This window comes from Furipterus horrens, unplaced genomic scaffold, assembly GCF_987537825.1.
Source record: "Furipterus horrens unplaced genomic scaffold, mFurHor1.1.pri manual_scaffold_3, whole genome shotgun sequence".
Lineage (NCBI taxonomy): Eukaryota > Metazoa > Chordata > Mammalia > Chiroptera > Furipteridae > Furipterus > Furipterus horrens.
In genome coordinates, this window is record NW_028327173.1 from 57,545,921 (window position 1) to 57,572,511 (window position 26,591).

Sequence of the window (26,591 nt, forward strand, 5' to 3'; positions counted from 1 at the left end):
GAGTGTGTTACTTTTGGAGGTGGTTGGGTGCTGATGCTTCAATATGGTCTGAAGCTGTCCACTGGGTATGCTAGGTTTGGGGCCTCCCAGGAGGTGCAGACCAAGTTCAGCCATCATGTATTCTGCCCAGGGCCAGCTTGCATGGGCTACAGAGCAATGCAGATGGCCATTACTTATGCTGGGCTTGGAGGTGCCCATGTGAAGCCAAGCTGTGAACCAAGGCCAGCTACTGCTACCACCAGGCCTGGGGCCACTTAGCGAGAGGTATAGGGCACACTGAGGCCAGCTACTGCTTGTTTGAGAGATTTTAGGAAAATCTGAAGCATGAGCCAAGACAGGCCATTTGTTTGGAAAAGCTATTATAAACAACTCGAGTGGGCCTCAAATTTGGGTGGGACAGGGTCTCAGGGAATCGCCAGATCAGGGCAAACAGTGTGAGCCAGGTAAATCGGCCACCAGCTGGCTCTGTGGGAGGCGGGCTCATCAAAGGAGCAACGGCTCCTACCAGCACCTCTGACTGGGAGAAAGCTGCACCCTCGTCTCTTGTCGTGATGCTGGACAATTCATTTCTTCCCTGTACATCTCTGGTACTTTTCAAGCTGCTGCTGCAGCACTGGACCTCAGAAGGGGTGAGTCTGAGTAACTCTGAGTGTGAGCCCAATAAGAAGAACTGTTTGGGACTTTAGAAACCCTCTATCTCCCTCAGCCTCAATCACCGCTGGTTTTTACAGCCAGAAGTTATGGGGAATCTCTTCCTGGCACTGAAACCCTGGGCTGGGGGACCTAGTATGTGGCTGGGACTCCTCACACCTCAGGCGGGACCGCTGCAGCTGAGTTACCCCTCCCACTTTTTATCGCCACACGTGGATGTAGGACCAGCCCATTCCATGTCTCTGTTGCTCCTACCAGTCTCAGTGCAGCTGCTTTTAAATTCCTTAGTTGTAGGACTTCTTTTCAGTCAGATTTTAGGCAATTCTATATGATGATGGTTCTGCAATTTAGTTGTAATTTTGATGTGGTTGTGGGAGGATGTGAGTACCACACTCACCTATCTACCATCTTGACTGGAGGCCTTCTGACCTTGATGTCTTGAAGTTCTGCACAATTAGGAAGTAAAAGTTAAGGGAGTTAAGGCAGACAAAAGCAAAGAATGATTAATTGGAATTTGACAGAAGTAAGGGATGATTCACATCCAGAGCAGGAAGGAGTAGGACAGTGTGAGATTTCATCATAATACTAAGAACAGCAAGCAGTTTAAAATTTATGATCTTGGCCTGTGGCTCATTTGGTTGGAGTGTCATTCCATAAACCAAAAGGTTGCTAGTTCGATTCCTGGTCAGGGCACATGCCTCGGTTAAAAGTTCGATCCCTGTTTGGGACACATACGGGAAACAACCAATTGATGTTTCTCTCTCACATTGATGTTTCTCTCTTTCTCTCCCTCTCCCTCCCCCTCTTCTTCTCTCTCTTTCTCTTTCTCCCTCTACTTCTATCTCTTAAATCAGTAGAAACATGTCCTTGGGTGAGGATTAAAAAATAAATAAAATGTATGAATTGTTTATATCTGGAATTTTCCATTTAATATTTTTGAACCACAGTTGACTGCAGGTAACAAACCACGGAAAGTAAAACTGTGATTGAGGGGAGATTACTGTACTAAAAATCACAGGATTGTACACATAACAGGGTGAATTTTATGGTATGTTAATTATATCTCAAAAAAATTGTTATAAAAAGTTTTTAAAAACCTACAGCATGCCATTTAAATGGATCATGTGATATTGAAAAATAAATTATTTCAAAGGGTTCTTGCTTAGCTGGCTACTCTATAGTGTTTGCAGTTGTCTTTTAATGAACTGTCAGAAGACTAGAACTGCATTTGTAGACTTGTTATACTAGCCAGAAGTACATGACTATTTTTTAGTTATACAAAGGTGAGTCAAAGCTACAAATAATAAAAATTAATTAGAATTAGCCAAATTGAGATATTTAAGTGTTTTTGTAGAAAGTTTTACTTCATTTACAATTGTGAGTTAATATACCTTTAAGCATTCTTTGGATGCTAAAATCCTCTTTTTTTTTTTTTCAGTGCTTTATCTTCAATTATTTTTGTTGATGAAATATAAGATTAAACTGATTTTCTGTGTACCCTGTGGATTTAACTATTTGGATTCAAAATGAATTAAGCTTGTTACAAAGTTTGACTCTTTTTTTACAACTAAATTTTGAAATAAAATGAATTCAGATCTTGCCAGCTATAAAATCTTATTGTATGATTTTTTGGTTTAATCAAGTTGAATATATTTTGATGTTAGTGAGATCCTATTTTCTATCTTTTATAGTTCTCTTTCTTATGTCATTGTAGTCTGTTCTAACCCACTCTAATGTTTAGCTTTCAGAACACAGAGAAGTGCGGCATACTTACAGCCTGGAGTCCCTTGGCCACTGCCCTTTTTACGAAGAAGCCATGCATTTAGTTGAGGAAGGAAAAATTTATTCAAGAGTGCTTAGGTACCATTTCAGTTTTGCTTATGTTTATGAGAAATATTCAGGTGCTGTTGGTGTGTTTGTATGATACTTATTAAAAGTGTTCATGAGAATACAGGAAAGTATGTTTTTAGGCTCAAAAAATTTTTTTAATACGTTTTGTCAGTACTGAAAAGACATGTGTTTTATATTAATGTACTGAGGTTAAGCCTTGTTTGAGTCCAAATTTGTAGCAGGCTTGCTCTTGAATGCAATGTAACAGTTGTCTCCCCTGTTTATTACACAGAACTGAAATGCTGGAGTGCCTAGGAGACAGTGATTTTCTTGCCAAACTTCACTGTATTCGACAGGCTTTTCAGGTATTTTTTTTTTTTAAACATTAAGTGACTTTACCCAGCCACTCATCCCCACCCTCATGCTATAGAGTTCAGCTGCATATAAACAAAACAGCTCTTTGCTCCTCATTATTCTTATTCCTAATGGCAAATACAAAGTCTACCAAGTTTAATTTTCCTGCCTGCTGTTTCCCTTCATTTGGCTTCATTTATCATTGTCCTCTCCCATGGCTTCCAGGGCCACCAAACTTTGTCAAAATAGGATACTTTGATGCTATAGATGTGTACAAATAGCTGCTTAAAATAAAAATCTTCTTTTTTATTATCAATTAGTATGTGTTCTGAATTGCTTTTTTTATTTGAACAAATTGTAAAATCATTTATTTCTAAAATCAAATAAGGTCATTAGACAACAAAACTATCTTTATTTTCTTATGTTTTGGGGCTGTTTACCATTTATTTTGGACTTTCTAATATTAAAATGAACAGAGTTTAAATTCAGATATATCTCCCTTTAATCTTTTTTGATTATAGGTTTCAAGAGCACATTTTATTTTAGAAAATTAGAACCTTCTCTGTGGTCTGCCTTCTGAAATAGCACCACATACAATGCATTGACTGCATTATGGTTATTTGTGCATAGATGTGCTATAGAGTTAAATGTCCATTCAAATTAATTACAGGTCTCTTTTTTCTCTGCTTGGGTATGGCTCTTTTTTTCAGGTCATTCTTTCAGAAAGAGCCAACAGGATATTCCTTGCTGAGAGTGGAAGGAAAATCTTATCAGCATTAATTGTGAAAGCACGAAAGGTAACTTGCTTTGTTGGCAAGTTTTTTATTGTTGTTTCCATTGAACTGAAGATTAAAATACATTAAATTTTTAATACAAGAAACAGTTTTTTGTAGATAGTCCCAAAGGTTCACATATTGAAAGTCAGTAATCCAAAGAGCATTCATTTCTGCTTGGGCTGAATTATTTCTATCTATAAAGTCCACTCTGTTTTGATTCAGTTGTTTCTCATAAATTGTTCCCAATTTGCCTTCAGGTCTGTGAATGTCATGGTGAGCATCATCGTTACATCTGCTAACAATCACCTCCTCTCTTACCTTCCTTAATTCTGTTCAGTGAGAAGGTTCCAGGAAATAGCATAGATCTCAGAAATCTGGAAATACAAATTGAGCTGCTTCTTACTCTTATTCATCTTCATGGGACTGAATGAGGCAGGAGCAATGAAAAGAACTTCATTAAGGCTATGAGTAACTACTTTTCTGTATGCAAGGTGTGTCTGGATAATGAGGAAAATCGAAATAAAACAGTCTGTCTTTGAGCCATTTGAGCACCTGGTTTTCAGACCTAGTCTATTTTAACCTCAATCCCATTATTCATATAATAGACTTATGCTTATGGTACTCTATTTCAGAGGGTTCTAATGAAGATTAAATAAATAATAAATGGGAAAGCAAATTTTTTTACCAAGTGCAAAATAAATGAAAGGTGATATTAACTACTTGCCATTCCCAGTGTTAGTTTTATGTTGCTTTCATGGCCTTCTCATGGCAGATAAACCCAGTGGTTGAACTAGAGTTCCTTCTAAAGGAATAGAACTGTATCAAAACCTCAGATGGTATCTTCTGTAACCAACTTTTCATCTTTAGGACTGACCTAAATAAACATATATATTTCAGTAATAGGCACTTTGCTTATAACATTTTACAAATGTTCTTAGTCTTGGCTTCTTCCTAATGTTAGAACAACAAACTATTAAACTGAGTGAATATGGCATACCTTGAAAATGTATTTTAATTCAGTAGCCTAGTAGAATGAAGGTCTAACAAATTTACTTGAAGAATAACTTTTATTTACAGGTTTGAGCCTTGTTGTTAAGTTGAGTCTAACTATAGCAACAAGAAAAATAAAGTACCTGGAATAAACTTAACCAAGGAGGTAAAAGACCTGTACTCAGAAAATTACAGAACATCGAAGAAGGAAATTAAGGAAGATACAAATAAATGGAAGCATATACTATGTTCATGGATTGGAAGAATTTACATCATTAAAATGTGCATACTGCCTAAACCAATCTTTATATTCAGTGCAATGCCTCTTAAAATATCAATGGCATATTTCACTGATCTAGAACAAATATTTCAAAAATGTATATGGAACCAAAGAAAACCTGAGTAGCCTCAGCAACCTTGAGAAAGAACAAAGTAGGAGGGATGACAATACCGGATATCAAACTATACTACAAGGCTACTAATCAGAAAGTCTGGTACTGGCACATAGATCAATGGAACAGAATAGAGAGCCTAGAAATAAATCCATGTCTCTATGGTCCATTAACATTTGACAAAGGGGGAAGGAGCATATAATGGAGTAAAAATAGCCTCTTCAATAAATGGTGTTTGAAAAACCGGACTGGTACATACAAAAAAATGAAACTAGACCACCAACTTACACCATACTTCAGAATAGACTCAAAATGGACAAAAGACTTAAATATAAGTCATGACATCATGAAAGTCCTAGGGAAAAACATAGGCAGTAAAATTTCAGATATCCCACGCAGCAATATTTTTACCAATATATCTCCTAGGACAAGGAAATAAAGGAAAACATAAATAAGTGGGACTATATCAAATTAAAAAGCTTCTGCAGGGCTAAAGAAGCCATCATCAAAATGAAAAGGGAACCTACCGTATGGGAGAACATATTTGCCAGTGACACTTCAGACAGGGGTCCGATCTCCAAAATATATAAAGAACATATACAACTTAACACTCAAACAATCCGATTTAAAAATGGGCAAGGGACCTGAATAGATACTTCTCTAAGGAGGACACACAGAGGGACCATAGGCATATGAAAGGATGCTCAATATCACTAATCATCAGAGAGATGGAAATTAAAGCCACAGTGAAATACCACCTTAGCACCCATCAGAATGGCCATGATTAACATATCAACAAACAACAAGTGCTGGAGTTGATGCAGAGAAAAGGGAACCCTAGTGCACTGTCAGTGGGAATGCAGACTGGTGCAGCCACTGTGGAACACAGTATGGAATTTCCTCAAAAAAATTAAAAATGGAACTGCCTTTTGATGCAGCAATTCCACTGCTGGGAATATACCCTAAAAATTCTGAAACACCCAACTCAAAAGCCCTAAGTACCCCTATTTCATAGCAGTGCTATTTACTGCTAGCTATTTATTTCTAGCTAAGTGCTAGAAATAGCTTAAGTGCCCACCAGTAAATGAGTGGATCCAAAAACTGTGGCATATTTACACAACTGAATACTATACAGCAGAAAGAAAGAGGAACTCCTACCTTTCATAACAGCATGGATAGAAATGCAGAGTATTATGCTTAGTGAAATAAGCGAGTCGGTGAAAGACAAATACTATATAACCTCACCTATAAGGAATCTAATGAACAAAATAAACTAAGGAGCAAAATAGAACCGGAGGCGTGGAAACAGGGAACAGACTGACAGCGACTGGTGGGGAGGGGGATAAGGGTGGAAAGAAGGGGAAGGCTCTAGTCAAGGAACATGTATGAATGACTGACGGACATGGACAACAGGGTGGGGAGTGACTGGGGCGGGGGGATGCTGGGTGGAGGGGGGCAAAGGGGGAAGAACTGGGACAACTGTAATAGAATAACAATAAAATACTTAATTCTTTTTTAAAAAGTTGAGTTTAGGATTAAAGTGTGTTTTCTTCTACAGAATCCAAAGAAGTTTGAAGATGTTTTTGATGAAATGATATATTTTTTAGAGCAGACTGACCACTGGGATAGTACTGAAATGGAACTTGCTGCTAGAGGAGTAAGTTAAAATTTTTCAGTGTTTAGTCCCCGTAGTTATTTACACATAACATTTACATAATTTGAGGCTGCTGTTTCCTTACAGTAAAACCAAATGTGTAGTGGTAGTTATGGCGGAGTCGTAAACAATAGCAACCACAGGCTTTATACGTTGGGGCAACAGTTGAAAATAATTGTTTTTTAAAAAGTCTTTTCCTCCTTCCCCTCTCTCTGCCCTCCCTTTTGAAAGTCAAGAGCAGGCCCTAGCAGGACAGAAATGGTGGCCTGTGCATATATGGTTTCAGAAGGGAAGTTCACTGAGGCCAGGGTATTATCTACATATACAGGATCAAACAAACAAATATATTGAGAATAATTGGAGCCAGGCTTCTTACTATTGGAGAACAGAGGTATAAAAAGCTAGGATTAGATTTGGAGCTCTCAGTATAAATTCGTAATTTATAATAGATATAGAAATGAATATAAAGGCTTGCATGTACATAAACATACATGTACTTCCCAGCTCTGTTCACCAAGAGGGTCTGGGAGCAGCAACACCTCAAAAGAAATTACTCCTTGAGGGCACACACATCTTGGTTTCTAAGTACCAGCCTCCACTAAAAGGAACTGGGACTCCTCGGAAAAATGACTGATTTCAGCACTGGGATAGGGAAAGTACATGGTGAGCCTGGATCATTTTGTTGTCATGGACTTAAAGAATGTGTTTGCAAGGGGCTACAAGGCTTTCTAGGCAGAGCAAACAGTAGGTACAGAGGCATAGAGACCTAATCCTTTTTTTCCAGTGTTCCCTCACTTGGGAAAGGAATCAGCTCCCATTCAGTTGTGCAGGCCAGAAACCTGGGGCCCTTCCTTATACCTCCTTGGCCCTCACCTACTTTATTTTGTTCTCTTAAATTCTGTCAATTTTCACTTCTAAATACCTTTCAATTTCTTCAACTTTTCTCTATTTCTGCCAGCTCCACTGTTGTCTGAGTGACTGTTGTCTTTCCCCAGACTACCTCAGGGTCTCTGCAGTCCCTGACTCCCTGCCCACTCCTCCCCTTCCTGCATTCATTCTTTCTCCTCTCCATTCCACTCCACATTGCTGCTCAGACCAGCCTTCTTCAAAAATACAAACCCGATCATCCATCTCCTCTCCATCACTACAGCCCTAAAATACTGTGCAGCTAAAATCCAGAATCATTAACAAGGGCCGTAACCTCTGCAGGAGCTGTCCCTTCCTCCTTGCCTCGCCACTGCGCTCTCTGCTATAGTGGGTTGCCGCACGCTCACTCTGATTGTCTTTGACTCACCACCACTGGGTTTCTTCTTACCTTAAAGTCCTTGACAAGGTGTCTCCTGTACCTGGATGCCTCACTCCCTGAAGACAGCCCTCTCATCTAAACTAGAGCAGTCTAGATGCTCCACCATGTATTTTTTCCTTTACTGTGCTTATCACAGTTTGTAATTGTGTATTTGCATCTAGTTTGCTTACTGTAAAAGTCTGAGCAGCTGGTACAGCAAGTAGTACAATAAAGTATTTATGAATGAACAAAAGAGCATGAGGTTCATGATGTGGTAGGGAAGACAGACAGATAAACCAATAACTCAATGACAAAGCACAATGAGCTTTGTGGATACCATAATAAAAGCACTAAGGACTCCTGGAATATGGTGAAGGGAGCGCTTAATTTCACCTGATGGGACCTGGAAAGGAACAGCTGCCATGTGAATTGTAATTTCTGGGGTTGCGTTGTTTCCATAGTTGTCTCTCCTCTTCCTCTTCCTTTTTGTCAGAGATATAATCTGATTAAACTAAAAGCACCCAGCTGTTATGAAATATGAAGCCCTGGCTCACACTTTATTTTAACTCTGTCTAATAATATTTCTGTTTTAACTCCTAATTTAATGCAGGTGAAAAATCTAAATTTTTATGATGTTGTTCTGGATTTTATATTAATGGATTCCTTTGAAGATTTAGAAAACCCACCCACATCCATACAGAATGTAGTAAATAATCGCTGGCTAAACCCCTCCTTCAAAGAAACTGTAAGTGGTGGCTTATCTTTCTCAACCACGTAAATTTAATGAAAAATGGTCAGAAATGGGAAGATTAGTAAGATTTGCATGTATATCACTTATAGTATGACTAGTGCAGGCACTGCGGATCAGCTGTGTATAATGTATGACATCTTCAGATGAAATGTCCTTTTTGGCCCTTCTGTCAGTCCTTGCTTTGACCTGAAATACTCAGTATTTCTTTGGATCTAAAAACAAAAACAAAACATCAACAAGAACAGGAACACCTCAGGCTTCACACTAGTTCAAGCCTAACAAAAAATTGTCCGTAACTGAGATGGCTCTCTGTCTAAACTGAAATTCAGCAGTTGCAGTCAAAAGACAACACATATTTTTAAAGAAAAATATGGAGATTCATGTTCCCAAATACTTTCAAAAATTAGAGGAGAAAAAAATAAGCATATGCCTCTCCCTGAAAAAAAAAAACAGGTTTAAACTGTATTCTGTACTTCCAATATTTTCAATTTCTGTTGGTTTTTGTACTCAAATGTTTATTTGACATTGTTTTTTTTTGTTGTTGTTGGGCTTTAAGTGTGTACCTGGAAGTAGGTGGGATAGATATTATGATGCAGTCTGAATGCTTTTTTAAAAAAAATGTTCGCATGGGTTGTTTCACAATTATTTTGCAAATTCCTGATATTAAATTTTAAAACAGTTTAAATAAATCCACTTTTCCTTCAAAGTACATTTTAGCCCTAAAAGGTACATGTTATCTCCATTTTCATTACTAATTTGGTACATTGACCTTGATCAAAGTTGGGTCATGCCAGAAGTAAGGTCAGATATCTTCAGGATCCACTTGGGTGTATTGTCCCTGTCATTATGGTTATTTTTTTTTTAGTTCTTTATTTGGATAAAACTTAGCTTTACCCCAAATTACTTCCAGCAGTACTATTCTTGGGTGAAAAAACCACTTTGTCTTCATTGTTATGTGTAAAACATTTATTGTATACGTACATCTAGTATAGATTGTTAGTCTTTTCCCATAGGAACAGAATTTAAGAACTCCGAGAGCTGAATTCAAATTGCCAAGTTCTCTGGACTCATTCTTATTAGTAATGTTTTGAACATTTAGACCCATTAGCTTTGAATTTCTAATAAAAATCCCTCTTTTCTAAATGTAAAGTTTATATAGTTATAAATTTAAATCTTGCTTTTTCTCCTCTACATATATTTAGGCAGTGGCTTCAAGTTGTTGGTCGGTGCTGAAACAGAAAAGGCAGCAGATGAAGGTATAATACCTTGGACTTCTTCATTAAGTAATTTGAGGCTCCTGTCAAAGAAATATCTGACTCAATTCTCAAGTGGGAATGGCAGGTCATAAGACCTGTTCCTCAAGCTAGATGAGTGACTTATTGGTACACTGTTGGCGTCTCCTTTTTTGAATTCTCTCTCCCTTTTCCTTAACTTTCTGTAGAGTTTAGTGTAGCACATCTGGAGGCATGTGTGGGATTTCTGCTAAGTGGGAGAAGGTTTAGGGTTGGAAACAGCTCTAAGAGGGTTTTGATTTCTGTTTTTTCACTTAATGATGTTTTAAGATTTTTTGTTTAATATAGTGATTTCCACTTCATGTAATCCAGCCGAGAAGTAATGATTTGATTCTAATAGCTGTTTATTCAAATGAGAGGCTCCACAAAAAGAAGTCTCAACATTTATATCCCGCCTCCATGCTGTGCACCCTTCAGCCCATGTCACCCACTACTTACTGCCCCCACCTTTCACACCTGTCGTAAATGCCATGGGTTCTGGAGCGAGACTGCCTGGTTTCAGATGCCACTTACTAGCCATGACTTCTAGTGAGTTGCTTGGCTGCTCTATGCCACAGTTTCCTCATCGCTAAAAGAGTCTAGTATCTATCTCATGGCATTTTTGAGGATTAAATGTAGAATGCTTAGAACAATGTTTGGTAGAGTGCATTTTCAAGTATTGGTTATGATATTATTATTATTTGCCACCAACCTGAAGTATTTTATCATATCCATATTCCTCAGTTTGATCCTTGTAAGTTTGAGATAGTATTGCCAAGTGCAGTGTTTCCAAAGCAGTCTCACAGCATCTTCAGAAGCCGCTTATTACAATAATTCTAGAGTCCATACATTTGAGTCATTTTCATTTAAAATGACTCCAGAGGCCCAGTGTTTGAAGTAAGTTTCCTAAAATGATTAGAAACTGTCATGTTTGAGCACTAGTTTAGGGCTGGGGAACAGACTTGTAGACTGGGTCTGACTCTCACAGTGGCAGCAAGACGGGCAGTTACTGTTATTGCTGCAGTTCAGTTTTCCTACTTGCAGAATTGCGTTAATGCCCACTTCACAGGGCTGCTGTAACGATGAAATGAGATCGTATCGTCACGCTTAATTTAAACATAAAATTAAGAGTGCATATTTAAAGTTTTAATAAGTGGTAGCTTTTATAATTATAATATTATCATTATATCTAACTTTATTTTTTCTTAGCATAAATTTTTTGCCTTAGATTAGTCTTCTTTCTGTAGCCATAGAAGCCTATCTAACTCGCTTCTTGGGGAACTATTTCCTACACCTGGAATGCCATACTCTCTTCTCTGTACTTAAATAAATCTTACCTGCTGTTGAGTTCAGCTCAGCATTCCTTGGTGAAGCAGGTCTCTTCTGCTTCAGCCCGTGCTAACTTCTTACCTGTCTGAACTCCTAACACAGTTAGAGTCTGTATAAGGTTTAGAATTTTAATTTATGCAGAACATCCCTTATGCTAAAGTAATAACTTCAGTGCATCCCTTCACTAGCTAGCTGTGGGTGATTTAGGATAGGTTATTTAATCCCTCTGAAGTATCACTTTTTACATATTCACATGTTGATGTGACCTTTTTCAGGAACATTTTACTAAATTAAATAGACTTTAGCACATTATCTGGAATATAATGAGTAGTCATTAAATGGCAATTGCTGCTATAATATAATTCTTAAATTGAGGTTTAGGAGATATTAGTGCCTGTAAAATAGAAAATAAGTCCTCCAAGAGAAAAAATCTTAAGGCATAGTTATCCCCAGTCAATGCTATATGACAAGTCCCATAGGATCTTTTTTCACTGGGGACATTTAGAAAGTTACTGATAAACTTAGAGAATTCCCTAAATCGCAACTGTATGTATTACTATTTCACAAGAAGAGGCAATCACACAATTAAATGCTTCAATAATATTTGGTTTCTTAAGTAAAAGTTAGGATTCTAGTGAGCACAGTTTTATAGTTAATCATTTAAAACTGGTTTTAGTCTTTTTCAGACAATCAAATTAAGTGATTGAGTAGAATTTTTTTAATAGCTGAAGCCATGGCAGTCTCATTAATCCTAAAAATTATGCTGCTAAGGAACACTGTGCCATTCTTGTTTTTGCTTGGTTGCAACACTGATATGATTGCTTTTTTGTGAAGTATAGTTGTGAAGTGAAAATGCCTTTAAGAAATAATGTTTCTCAGCATATTTGACACTATTGGCTAGGTTATGAAATCTACAGAAAGCATTTTGTGACTAAAGCTATGTGTGAGTTTAACTTTCTTATTAGTCTGGCTCATCATTGACCTTGGTCTTCCCTCAAGAAGAACTGGTCATATGAGAGATAGCAATTTAAATTTCTAAAGAGAAAGCAAATAAAAAAGGTAAAAATAACTTGATTTTCTTTTACCTCCCAATAGATCCCAGATGGATTTTTTGCCCATTTTTATGCCATTTGTGAGCACATCAGCCCTATCCTAGCCTGGGGCTTTTTGGGTCCTAGAAATTCTCTCAATGATATATGTTGCTTCTTTAAGGTATGTCCAGTAATTGAACCATCTCTTTTTTTCTAAATCAAAAAGCCAATAAGGTGTTATTCTGTTTTGTTTTTTGCATTTGTAGAAGAAAGAATGGAATTTAAAGATAAAGTTATGAAAGTCACCTAAATTCAGTATTTAAATGCTTGCAGATCAGTATTGTATAGACATGGTGCTTTATCCCGGCGTAGGTGTGAGTCCATCACCTTCTCAGTTCCGTTTCTGATGGATGCATGTTCTTGGACGGAGTTATGATGTTATACTCAAATTGCTTTAGACAGTTTGTTCTTCATGCCTGGATGCTTTTGAAATGTATGAAATAAATAATATTTGTCTCTATTGCTCATGTGGCAATTTAGAAAGAACTTCTAGTTCAAACCAATATGAAAGATAAAATCCCAGTTGTGAGAAATAACATGAGAGTTTAAAGTTGTATTCCAATGTCAGCAGTTTTTGCCAAAACACAAGTTATATAGGTCATTGCAGGGTTTTCTGCTTGGCACAGTGCCAAGGGAAGTCTCACTCTTTTAATAGCCTTGCATTTAGGCTGAGTTTTAAGGAATAAATAAAAAATAAATATAAGCAACTATGAATTTGAAAGTTTTTGATGTTTCAAAGTTTGGATGTTTCACTGAACCCTTCATTAAAAAAATAAAATTATGTGTATGTGCTGTTAATGTTGTAGCATTTGTGTAAATAATTTAGGAAATGTTTATTTATTATTATTCAAAACTCATTATTTTTTGGCTAGTTTACTTAACCTCCCAAATGTAAGTTTAAGTATGTGTTTAGTGGGAAAAACTTGGACTGGGGATTAAGTCTATCATTAATGAACAGTTTGACTCCAGGCAAATCATGCTCTCTCCTCCTTGTCTTCATCTATAAAATGAGGGAGCTTGACAGGTTGATTGTTAATGACCCTTCCAGTTACAAAATCCATCGAATCGAAGATGTGTGCCTTCTTAGTACTTCTTAACATTTGATCTCTGTAAGACAAAAATTAAATATTCCTGTTTTTTACTCTTTGAAGTTACTTTTATTTTCATGATGGCATAACAGCCTGAGACTCAATACAACTTGCTTAAAATGAGTCTTGGCGTAAGTATTTATCGACTGAAATGAAATATTCTTCAGTCTTCCATTGACTTGGGACCCAAAATTATTTTGCATGTATCTTAAGTTTTTTATATACAGAAAAACATTCACTTAAAATTTGTAAGTTATAATTATTGGAAATAGTTTACTGTTCTGTCCTAAAGTAGTACCAATGCTCGTAGGTAACATTGAAAACTTGAGTTATTGGGAAAGGACTAATACTAGCCCCTTACCTTTATAGAGTGCTTGAGAGTTTTGAGGCATTTTCTATAGGTTTTTTTCTTTCTTTTTTAAAAAAATCATAACGTCAGCCCTGAGTAGTAAAAAGAAGGACAAGAAGTAGTGTCCCTTATTTTACAGAAAAAGAAAATGAGACCCCAAGGAGATTTAATCACTTGTTTAGTGTCCCTTTTCCAGGGACATACAAAATGAGCACTAGAGCCCCGGCCAGGTTGCTCAGTTGGTTAGAGAGTCGTCCCCATACGTCAGGGCTGCAGGTTCCATCCCTGTTCAGGGCACGTACGAGAATCAAGAACCAACCAACGAATGCATAAATAAGTGGAACAACACATCAATGTCTCTTTCCCTCTCTCCTCCATCTCCCTCTCCCTCTCCTTCTCCTTCTCCTTCTCTCCTTCCCTTTCCCTCCCTCCCTTCCTTTCTCTCTAAAATCAATAAATAAATTAAAAAAAAATTTTTTAAAGAAACTAACATTGGAACTCAGGCCTTTTGACTCCTAATTTAATGCATGTTGCAAAGTTGTAATTATTTAGATTTAATATAATTTTGGTCTAATAAGTGCCAATTTGTTTTATGTTTATTTTCCAGAATCAGGTTCTTTTCTTTCTCAAAGACATGTTTGACTTTGAGAAAGTACGCTATTCCAGTATAGAGTCTTTGACCGAAGACCTCATGCAGTTACTTATTCGTCGCACTGAACTCCTAATGGCCTGTCTTGGAGCTGATGCACTGAGGCATACGAGTAGTTGCACAAGTAGTCATGGTCATGTTATGTCCAGTGGCCTAGTGGAAGCCAAAGTGCAATAAGTATCATAAAAATCAGACAATTTGAGCGTGCTATGGACTATTTTAAGGTAACTATTGATTCTGTAACATTACACAGAATTGGTGGATATGGACTCAGGGAGGGAAAAATTCTAGTAAAGAATGAGTGACCGTACTGTACTCACACAGAAGGTCTGTCATTGGATCCCTGTGTAGTGTATCCAAAGCAGATTTTTACAGTCTTTAGGTAATAATTTAGGTCGTGAAATGTTGCATATTCTACAGGAGTATTGCTTGAATTGAAGCCAGTACTTGGGAATTAATTGATTTGTTGTCTTGAAGCTGTGTGAAATGTCCAGTATCATTCTCAAAAGCTCTGTTTTTATGCTTTGCACCTTGAAATTATATACTTTAGCTGAGACTCACATGGCCCACACATACAAGAATGTATTACTCCCAGTGTTGACAACTTTGCCTGAAAATGTATTTTTAATTGTAAAGTCATTCATTTGTTTAATTAAATTTAGACAGTAGTGGTGTTAAATATGTACTGCTTACATTATTGCTTGTGCATTTGCTTATGTATTTGAAGCAAATAAATTGTAATGGTTGAGTATCGTTTTAAACATTTAAATGAGTTGACACTGAGAAGTTTACAAGTTATAAGTTTATATTAGATTTACTGTAGTTTCCAAAATATATTACTGTTGATCCCCAAGTTACAATAGAGACACTAAATAAATTTCTTTTATCTTTTTATAGATTTAGAACTTTTTTCTCTTAAATGAATATTGATTAAAAGTATAACATTTATTAACTGACAGGCAATCAAAATATTTTCTGTGTAGCTTTTAGACTATCTCCCAACATCTGAAGTTATTAATCTTGATACAGTAAAATCATCTCTTTCCTCCTAAAAAACTGGTTTTTAGTTATTCTCACAGAGAACTTAGCACATTTTGTCATATTATGTCCAAATTTTAAAAATATTCATACTTTGAATCTTAGTGAGGTTTTAAAGAAGAGATTTTTCCCCATGAATATAGAACAAAATATTTTTATTAAATTTATTGGGGTGACACAGGTCAATGGGGTGATAGAGGTTTCAAGTGTACATTTCTATGATACATGATCTATGTATTGCATTGTGTGCCCACCACCCAAACTCAAGTCATCTTCCATCACCATATATTTGGCTCCCTTTACTGTTTACTAATCCTCCAGCTCCTTTCCTCTGGTAACTATAGTTCTGTTGTCTGTGTCTTTGAGTGTCAGTTTTATATCTCACTTATGAGTGAAATCATATGGTTCTTAGCTTTTTCTTTTCTTTTTTTTTTGTCTTTTTCTAACTGACTTATTTTGCTTAGCATAATGTCCTCAAGGTCTATTCATGTTGTCACAAATGGCAATATTTCATCTTTTTTTATGACTAATATTCCATAAAATATATGTGCCATAACTTTTTTTATCCAATCCTCTATGAAAGGACACTGAGACAAATTATTTTTAATGGTATAAAAGTATATTTCATGTCCTTTATGATAAATATATGAACAAATGGGTTGTTCATATAAGTAAGGTTCTTTAGTGTATATTAGATACTTTCAGAGTTGAATTAATTTTGTGTCTAAATCATATACCACTTACTTGGAGTGGCTGACTCAGTATGTCAATGGACTAGATTTGCTGATTTTGTTTTTAAAGTGGGCTTTATTCATTTTAGGAGTGAGTTACCTGGAAGGGTTTAAATATATTTTTAAATGCATTTTTAGGTTTAAGTGTCTAGTCTCTAATTAATGAATAGAAAATGAAAAGTGGGGGGGCATAATCTTCTAAGGTTTTAAATTAATGTATGTGCCACATTTAGATAACAGTCATTACAAAATAGGAGATTTATCATCTTCATGCTGTTTGCATGCACTGTGTTCCATAATGTACAGGTTATAGCATTACATAATATGAAATATTGCTCTAATAATTTTTGAGTATATAGCTCCTTGACTTTTATTACATATATTCTTAATTTAAGAAATGGCTATTTGTAATTCTTATTATTGATGGAGGAATATCATTAGAAGTATCAAAGCTAAAAATCCCATTATGTGTTGTTTTAGTTTATAATTTATATCTTGTATTTTTAGCTTCTTGTTGAGGTACCACTGGCCTTGAATGATTCACACACGTTCACACATATGTACACACATACATCCCCATTATCATTTGGACAAGACAGTTATTGCTTATATTAATTTTCCTGTTTGGGAGGGGGCGCTAAATGTTTTAAGCTGTGGTTTTATAAACAAAGCTGTAAGTAAACTTGATTACTCTTTTATTTGAGGAAGATGTTGTTTGAAATCTATTCTGAAGAATTGCACTATTTAATAATGCTGCTACTATGTAAAATAACTGAAGAATTAATTTCATCTGGTAAGATGAATGGCTTTCCAGAAGGTGTATTTTTTCTTTCTTTCATATTTCACCTTTAAAAAAAAAGTTGTCCATATTCAAGGGGTCAATTTGTCTACATAAGGGCTTGAGTTTGATTAGTTTCTGGTCAGTTCAGTAGTTACTATTCATGTAAGTGCTTTCTTTGTAGTTTTTAACAAAAGAGTTAAGAGTGACCAAATAGAATTTCAGGGTAATAAGTACAGGAAAAAAAACTTCTATATTATAAGAGAAGAAACTTGACCTTTTTAAAAGAAACATCTCTTAAAAATGTTTTTGACCACAGAAGAGCACACAACACATATGTACCAATTGCAATTTGCCTTGGAATTGGGTTAAATGGTTAAAGTAATGTTTTTAAAAATAAAAGAAAATGATTTAAACTAGTTTAAAACCTTTTAGGATAAAACCCTGTTTACCATTTACTCATGGCAGCATTATCAGAAAATTGCCATTGCCACATGAGTCCTACCATCCACTTCCCTATGTAAAGTCCAAGGGGGGCCTTGAATTAGTCCTGAGAAAAATGGATGTTTTTTTTTCCCTTCTGTTTTATGGAAGAAAAGTGATGAGTGTTCAGGTGATTTATATTTGGTAATTCTTTTCCCATTTTTGTTCCTCTAAATTTTTGTTTAAAAGGCTAGTTATTTCTTCTCTAAGACTTAACAATATGTTTATTAAATGTCCAAATGAGATTATCATTTTAAAAAGAAGCCAAGTTTTTCATTCTGTTATAGTCAACTCCAGAGAACTTTCTCTCCTAAAGTAGTATTCTTTATTTTTATCCATTTACTATTACTATATTAATTTGTTGAATTAAATGACTTTATAAAAATATTTACAAACTTTTTCTTGCCTTAAAGATGTAACATTTTGTACTTAAATGATTACCTAAGGAATGATTATTTGCATTATGAAAGAATGCTTCATCTCCTTTAAACATATGAAATAGGAATGCCAAAGTAGCATTTAATATACTCCTCTGTGACCTTTCATAATCAGAAAATTTTAATTATGTTTGTAACATAATTTGCTTTTATTTTAATATGGACACATTATGAAATTATTTGGAATATACATTTCAAAGTATTTTACAAATTAGGTTGAATTCAAAATTTTGGTTATTTGCTTGGATTAATCAAATTTAGAAATACCTCTGTATGTGAGACTTAGGAAGTTGTATAATCTATGATTAATGGAAATGAGGGCATCCTTTTTTTGTTCCTAATTATTATATTATGTTATTCTGCTTAGTTTAAGAACAACCATGTATTAGCTTTACTTGGCTGATATCGGTAAATGTGTCTTATTTCCTAAATGTAAGGACTGCATTAGCTAGTTTATGTAAAAGTGAAGCACTACAGTAGCAGTAAAAACAGCACTGGCTCTTTAGCCAAAATAAGCACTATACCTTGGATGTATTTCTACTACTGCCAAATAAAAAAGTGATGGTGTATCTTGCTGATGCATTGCGTATTTTTTACCATTCTTGTATATCGCAAGGACACACTTGTTGCACTTAGCATTTCTATAAAAGACTCATCTACAGGCAGAGAGAATTCAGACAACTGCAGAAGCATCAAAATCAAGTGTAAATGTTTTCTTTATGTACTAACTGGGAGAAAAGACAGTTTTGTAATGAGCAAAGTCAAAGTGCTTGCATTTTAATAATTTAAAGTGTTCTGATTAATAATGCCATCAAACACAATATAAATTTATCCTATTGATGTACATGCATCCATCCCTATTCAGACACAGCCCTTTCCCACCACTGCTTGGTTAGTATTCAGACACATTCAGTCAAGCAGAGCAATGCTGCCGGAAACCACTGTAGACACTGGATGGTGAGAAGGGTTTACCTGGATATAAAAATAGTACTCTTTACTTGGGGCTTTTAATAAGAGGTGTATTTTAGGATAATTAAATATATACAGTATAGATAAATGTATATAGTTATATTTTTAACTATTAAACAAACTGAAATATATAATTTAGTAAGCAAACTATACAAACATGAGTGGGGTCTCTTACTGGCTAGGTTATAGGGCTGGCGGTAGAATGGGAAACCAGATCAGAACCTGTCTCATCTTCTGTTTTCTTTGTCATCTACTACACTGTTGTCACATGCCATCCTCTTTGTTTCCATTACATGAGCTTAATGCTCTTTGCACTTTAAACATCTCTCTCTGCCTTGGCTGGTGTGGCTCAGTGGGTTGAATATCGGTCTGTGAACCAAAAGGTTCAATTCCCCGCCAGGGCACATGCCTGGGTTGTGGACCAGGTTCCCGGTAGGGGGCGTGCAAGAGGCAACTAATCGATGTTTCTCTCCCTCTCTCCCTCCTTTTCCCTCCCTCTGGAAATAAATAAAATTGTTAAAAATAAAATAAAATAAACATCCCTGTCTGTATGTTTAAAATACTTCTCTACAAGCATCTGAGTGTCCTACTCTTACAGTATTTGTAGGACTTTGCCGGAAATGTTTATAAACTCACTTAGTTTACACTGTCATCCTTATTGTTCTTATGCCACTTCTGACTTCTATTTTTATGTCGTGTTTATTCCTATACCCTGTGTTCTCTAATACTTTACCCTGCCATTTCGTCTTTAATCTTTCTCTCCTGTGCTGACATCTTTGATCAGGCTGCACAGCTCTTTTGTTGAGGTTCTTTTTTTTTTTTTCTCCCTACATCTGCACAGTCAAACCCTTAGGTATCATTCATCGTTTGGGCAGGAGAGGACTGATTTAAGTACATAAAAAAAGCAAACTTTTCCTCTATGACACTTTTTATTTTTTACTTAAAAGCCACAGCAAAGCAACTAGTACATCAAACACCACCTCAGCGTTTTGCTTTTAACTGTCTCTTATTGCAAAGTCCTTCACAATGCACATTTATATATAGGAAATCCAACTGCTTTTATAATTTGCTCTTTTTGAAATACTTGAATATAGAGAAGCACTTTGACATGTGAGAGCATTTGAAATATATGACTTCCAGTACTTCGCTAATTCTTTTATTTAATATGACTGTAAGTGAAAAGGTCCAGGGACTTTAAACAGTGCTTAATGTGATAGAAGATGAATAGTTTTCAAAAACAGGTTAAAGCAGGTGTTTTTGTTACCAATTGCTGCATAACAAATGATCCCCAAATTGAGCAGTTTCTGAGGGTTGGGAATCCAGAAATGTCTGGTTTTGGTGGTTCTAGCTTAGGGTTGCAGTTATCTGAAGGTTTGACTAGGGCTGGAGGATTTGTTTCCCAGTTTTGCTTACTCGCTGTTGTCAGGGAGCTTCAGGTCTTTGCCACATGAGCCTCTTAACAGAGCCCCCTCAGTTTCTTTAACATATGGTGGCTGCCCTGGCCAGATGTCTCAGCTGATTGGAGTGCTGTCCTATACACCGAAAGTCTGCTGTGTTTGATCCCCGGTTGGGGCACATATGGGAAGCAACTGATCAATGTTTCTCTCTCTCTCAAATCAATAAACATATCCTGGGGTGAGGATAAATAAATAAATAAATAATAAATAAAATATGGCAGTTGGCTTTCCACAGAGTGAATAACCCAAGAGATATCAAGGCAAAAGACACAGTATCTTTTATAACCTAAACGTGGAAGTGACATTATCTCTTGTGCCCTATTCAGTTAGTCACACAGACCAACCCTGACACAATGACACAATGTGAGAGGACATTACATAAGGGAGGCAAAATTCTTTGGGCATATCTTGGTGACTGGATACCACAGCAGGGAATTAGAATGCATTATACATAGGTAGTGTGGCATTTGAATTTTAAATGAATAAATATACATTCTTTGGCTAATCTTTTGATGTAAGGTCAAGGTCTTCACTTGGAATATAGATCCACTTGGTATTCTGAAATATCTTTGTTGTGTAAATTACATAAATCATCTGCGATTTACAGTTTCCCTTTTAAAGCAGAAGAAAATTTACTTGAATAAGTGCCAATTCCCCTTGATTTTTCTAATTTTGTACCCAATCTTTTACATTTGTTTTCCCCACACCCAGTTTGATGGCAATTTTTGTAAGCTATTTACCTTTATCATCTTCAGAGCATTCATCTGAGCTTTTATGAAAAACTAACTCTTTGCTTTTATATTTTTTGTAACATTTACTTGATATAATTTCAATAACATGCAATTGATATAATCCAGTTTGAGAACCCAATGGATTCAAAATAAATATGTAAGGAATCCTGCATTTTTAATAGTGGTCTGAAACTTGCCATGTTTAAAACTAGGCTCCTGACCACACCTACCTTAGCCTCTTCCTTCCAATCTTCCTCATCCCAGTAAATGACAACTTCATCCTTCCAGATCCTCAAGTCAAAAACTTTTTCCTTCGCACCTCATAGTCAATGGTACCGACATCCTACCAGTTCTGCTTTTTAAAAAATGTACAGAGAAAAAAAAGTGCCTAGCATTTTTTAACTATGTTCACAGCTATTACCTTGATCCAATCTCCCATTACCTGTCATCCTGATTATTTTGGAAGCCTCCTAATTGGCCTTCCTATTTCATTTAGTGTATTTGTAGTATGTCAGCCAGAGTGGGCATGATAAAAACGTCAGATCATGCCACTACTTTGTTCAAAAATCACCAATGGCCACCCATCTTACTCAGAGTAAAAGGTGCAAAAAGGGTCCTCCACAGTCTGTCTCCTGCCCTGCTCCACTTCTATGAGAGCACCCTCCCTCTGCCCACTCAGCTCCACCCACACAAGCCACCTTGCTCTTCCTAGAACAAGTCAGATAGTCTTCTCCTTGGGGCATTTGTACCTCTCCCTGGGTTGCTCTTCCCCCACATACCTCATGATATTTACATAGGTCACTGCCTCACTTTCCTCAAGACTTCTACTCATAGGAGACTCTATCTGAAAGTACAAAATCCACCCACCCCATTCCCAGCATTCCCAGCTTCCCTGCTCTGGTCTTATCCAAATTGTATATCACTCAGTACTACACAGTTTGTTTATTTGCTTGTTATTGTCTGTCCTCTTCCACCAGAATGTCTGTTACACGGTGGCGGGGCTTTTTATTTGTTTTGTCAGGACTGTATCCTCAGTATCTTGAATTGAGTATTTATTGAGTGAATGATGAATTGATGGGAGAAGAAATAGGCCTCGCATGCTGTGGGTAACTACCAGTTTCATAGAATGGAGAACTAGGTTTTATTTGGTGAATTTGGTGAGAGGATATCAGTTGATAGAGCTTCTAATTGTTTAAATCATAAAAATAAGTGTAAATTGATTAGTGTGGAGAGAAAAAGGATGGAATGACTATAAGAGAGCAAACCTATACACTGGGGTGAAATAAAGGCCTCTTTGAGAAAGCAACACTTAAGAACACAGCAAAAGTTTATGTTGAAGTGAGGCAGGTAAAGAGTGGGGGGAAAGAGGATTTAATATAGAGGGAACAGCCTGTGCAAAGATCCTGAGCCAGAATGACCATGTCAAGTTCCTTGAACTGTAGGTCAAGGTCACGATAGTGAAGGGGGTGAGGGAGATCATCCAGGCCACCTGTCACTATCTATATTACACTAAGCTTAAGTAGCTGTTTTAATTACCACTCTAGAATTTTAATGGAAGAGGGAATGACACAAAAGAATTTTCATTCTGAGTAAGCAGTCAATGGAGATGGAGTGGAAAAGAAAAGTTATAGTTAAGAGCAGAAGGCTTTTTTTCCAACATCCTTGAAACTATAACCTGAGCATTATTGTCTGCTCAGGCCTGGAAGTTTGGAAGTGGCTGTCCCTGGTTTATCTGTGTGGATGCTAGTTCAGTTTTTTAAATTACTTAATTTGTTTTTTCATATTTATTTCCTGCGTGGAGTGAACAATTGATCTCTCCCACCAGAATAATGCCCCCTCTGGATGAGCATTTCAGGTTTCATAGGAGTTGTTTAATGAGTATAACTGACAGGCTTATGGTCCAGGTTGAAAAGTTCTGTGGGTGCTAAGACTTTTTGCATTCAATTAAAGAAAGGTGGAAGATTATACAATTATTATTTCCTTTTATGCCTCTTCCCCATCTCCCTCCTACTCCTCTCCCACTTTTCTCTATGAACCGCTCTCTTTAGAATTAAAGACTGGTGCCAAGAAAAGGTGAGCAACAGACAGACAAAGTGATCCCCGGACTGCTGCCCTGCGCTCTCAGCAGTAAGAGAAAAGTTGGCGAGCTCAGTCAATGCTTAGAAACCTGGGCTGGTGGAGTGGCTGAGAGAAGGGGGCCCCAGGGCAAACCGGCTGTGGGGAGCCAGGAGCCAGTTCAGCCTATTTATCAATTCCTTTCCATGATCTCCCCTTTCCCACAGAGGAGGACCTACAGCCGGGAGACTGGCAGGTTTTAGCGGAAAGTTAGCAGCCACCGCCCCCCTCGCCTGCCTTCCTCCTCGACTCTCCGCCCCTCTCTGGGCGAGTCGGCAGAGGTGGGGGGGTTAGCGGGGACTGGCCTTGTGTTTTGGAACAGCTGCAGCCGGCGCTGGGCCCGCCTGGAATGCGGGAACAGACTGCGCACCAGGACTTTTATGGAAACTTGCTGCTGGAGACAGCGGCGCGACAGCCAGAGGGCTCCCAGCGGCTGGAGCAGCAGAGGCGGAGGCCCCCAGACCCCTGCCCACACCCAGGCGTAGGACGCGCACAGCCTCTCCACGCGCCACGAGGGCATTCGCTTGTCGCGGGCTCCAGGAGGGTGAGAGGGTCGCGGGGGGAGCGTGGGGCCGGGGGTGGCGGAGGCGTCGGGTCTCCCAGCGGTGGTGGGGGCTGCAGGGAGACGCTCCCTGCCACGGCTCCGGGCCCGCCTCTTCGTGGCACCGGAGCGCAGCGACCTCTCTCCTCCTGTGGTTACGCGCAGGACCGCGGCCTCGGCGGAGTGCAGAGCTGGGTCAGCCTCTCTGTCTCTCCGCGTCAACTGGCCTCGGGCTCTGGGGGCGATTTCCTTGCCCCGCTGCCCTGCCTCAGTGCCGCTTGTGCCCTGTTCGTTGAGTTTCGGGTGCTTTCTCCACTCCTGCATGGGAAGAGCCCTTCGTGAGCGGAGTGGGTGCTAGTTCCTGAGCTCTACCCCGGGGGTCCAGGCAGGTAAAGTTCAGCGTTGTCCCCACCACGTGCCCCAGGCACGGTGTCGGTCTCCGCCAACTGCCTGTAATTTTTAAGAGAAATTATTCCTGATCTGTCCCTATGGAGGCTGGGGTGTGAAATGTGATTTAATAGCCCATCACCCACCCCTCCTTCCAAACTATGCTTTCTCGATTCTGTCCGAGGTGGGATGTTGAGGTCTGTGCAAGTAGAACTGGAAGTTGAAACACCAAGCCATTCCAACTGTGTAAGCTATGAAATGCTCTACAAATCCTAAAAATGTATTATTATTGTCACTTGTAAAGAAAGTAGGTTGAGAGATGAGTTGATTATTGCAATGGCTTCGGGATCTTTATTTTATATTTATTAAAGGTCCATAACGTGAAGAGGGGCGGAGGGTGGAAGGGGAAGAGAGAAAGCGACAGAGAGAGAGAGAGAGAGAGAGAGAGAGAGAGAGAAGATAAAAATAGCATAGGACTATGTCCTAACAAAATGTCTGTCCTTGGGAAAGAGACAGGTAGAGAAAAGCAGTAAGCCATTATAAGAAAGAAATTCATTCCATGAGCAAAGCAATGGGAGCATCACCCATCAGTTAAATTTTGTTAATGGATTCATGTAATGGGCCCACTAGCCTTCCAGTCACAACATAACTATGTGTTGGGTAGCATGTTTAAATAAGGTTAAGTATTTATACCATCTTAGTCACACAACATTGACTGAATCACACTTATTCCCCTCTCCCAATCCTTTTATAGGTTAAATTACAACCTTTAAAAAACTCAGAATACACATAAGTCTCTGAAATTCTTTTGAGTTTTGAAGTATGGTAAGATGGAAAGATGCATAATTAATCATATTTAGGGACAGGTTTTTTTGGGAAGTATATTGAGTATAAGTGAACTCTGATTATTTTATGTAGTTACTTGAGATTCTTCCTCACAGATATTAGCTCCCCCCATTTTTCAAGATATATTATATTTTGACTGGAATAATTTGAAGAAAAATGTGTACAATTCTATAAGTTATCTGCAGCGACCCCCTTAAAGAGCCCTAAGCAAAAACCACAAAAAATTGTTTAAACCCAGTTTCCCTCCATACAGTATTGATGTAATTCTGTTTTAATAAAATTCACACATTCAAATTCATTTAAGATTTAAATGTGGTGAATAGCAATTTTTCCTGCTCACCTTATAGTGGAATCTGTGCCATTTAAAAAAATCTGATATGTAAGACTGATCATTGTCAAAATGTATGTCATCTTGAGAGGACTATATTTAGTATCGAAAAAGGAATGCATTATCTAGGTTTCTGAACAGTATTCTTCCCCTGAAATTACACTTGAAGTATATAGGTTAAGGTTTCATTCATGAACAAAATGAAAACTGAATACATATATATGATTAGTTGGGGATTTATACCTTAGAACCCGAGTGGCTAGGAATGACATAGTTCAGATAGAAAAAAAAAGTAAAATGTACTGTTATCTTTGAAACACTCTAGAGGCAAATAAAAATATTGTTTGAATTTTAAAAATGCCTAAAAGAAAGAAAACAATGCAGTAAATATAGAAAAATATATAACAGATGGGTGACATCAAAAAGTTTTTACAAAAGAGAGGACTCAATACATTTTATAGTATGTGGGCCATACAGACACACACACACACACACACACACACAAACATCTTGGTGGTCTGTAATTTCGAGGGAAAACAATCTGAAACATTCTTAACAAGTTCACATATTTCTGTTCTTATTTAACCAATCTGTGATCTACATCACCTGTGCAGTTTCTTTCATGTTCTTTTTCTTCTGGTTTTATAATTACAAAATTACATATTAATACACTTGGAACTGCTATATTTTCTTTTTCTATTTAAATATTCAGGGTACAGTTCGGCTTGACTGTGGTAGTATACTTTCTGCACTCCAGAATGGGTGGATCTTTACACAGAATTTAACTAAAATATTTAAGTATTAGTCAAATTTGTTTTTTATTATAAAGTCAGTATAACCATGCTATCTTTATGGTTATGGATAATGGAAGTGGGGGGTGTCTCAAAATCTGACACACCTGATAGTATTTACATATTTCCCTCTTTTCTCTATGAGTATGATTTTTTTTCTTGCGTTGCCGTATGTGAAAGCATCTGAAGCAATATCTTTCACCTGGTAAACTGTTCAATAGCTGGTGCTTCTGCTTTCCCCTCCACCGTCCATTTTTTCCTAATTATCTCTTCCTTTTTGCTCTCAGATTAAAAGACAGGTAGATTGGTGCTCCCTAGGTGAGGTTTTGAGGTTGGTGGGATTTGACTTCCAGCTTCTCTTCTGTGGCTCCTTCCCATCCTTTTCTCCCCTTTGACTGTGCCTCCCTCATTCTGGCCAAAATTGGCCTCTCCGTTTTCTTAATTTTCTTAGTGCTGCCTATTTACTTAGATCAGAGGCCACAAACTGGCAGTCCCAAAG

At 37.4% G+C, this 26,591-nt stretch overlaps 2 protein-coding genes across 6 annotated transcripts in view; both read left to right on the top strand.

The window, feature by feature from the left end:
* Positions 1-16,838, top strand: part of MIGA1 (mitoguardin 1) — a 72,370-nt gene extending 55,532 nt beyond the window's left edge. The window contains exons 8-15 of the mRNA XM_090269641.1: positions 2,393-2,511; positions 2,774-2,846; positions 3,546-3,632; positions 6,552-6,650; positions 8,543-8,677; positions 9,886-9,939; positions 12,379-12,495; positions 14,419-16,838. Of these exons, the coding sequence (XP_090125767.1) occupies positions 2,393-2,511; positions 2,774-2,846; positions 3,546-3,632; positions 6,552-6,650; positions 8,543-8,677; positions 9,886-9,939; positions 12,379-12,495; positions 14,419-14,637 (903 nt within the window). The 3' untranslated portion in view covers positions 14,638-16,838. The remainder of the gene's footprint in view (positions 1-2,392; positions 2,512-2,773; positions 2,847-3,545; positions 3,633-6,551; positions 6,651-8,542; positions 8,678-9,885; positions 9,940-12,378; positions 12,496-14,418) is intronic.
* A 6,706-nt stretch (positions 16,839-23,544) lies between these two features.
* NEXN (nexilin F-actin binding protein) overlaps positions 23,545-26,591 on the top strand; it is a 41,413-nt gene continuing 38,366 nt past the window's right edge. For 4 of the 5 annotated variants that reach the window (XM_090269643.1, XM_090269646.1, XM_090269647.1 and 1 more), the window contains exon 1: positions 23,545-23,743. The gene's annotated coding sequence lies outside the window, so the exon portion shown is untranslated. Of the gene's footprint in view, positions 23,744-23,895; positions 24,130-26,591 lie in introns of those variants that run through there. The other variant, XM_090269644.1, reaches the window with a different exon arrangement.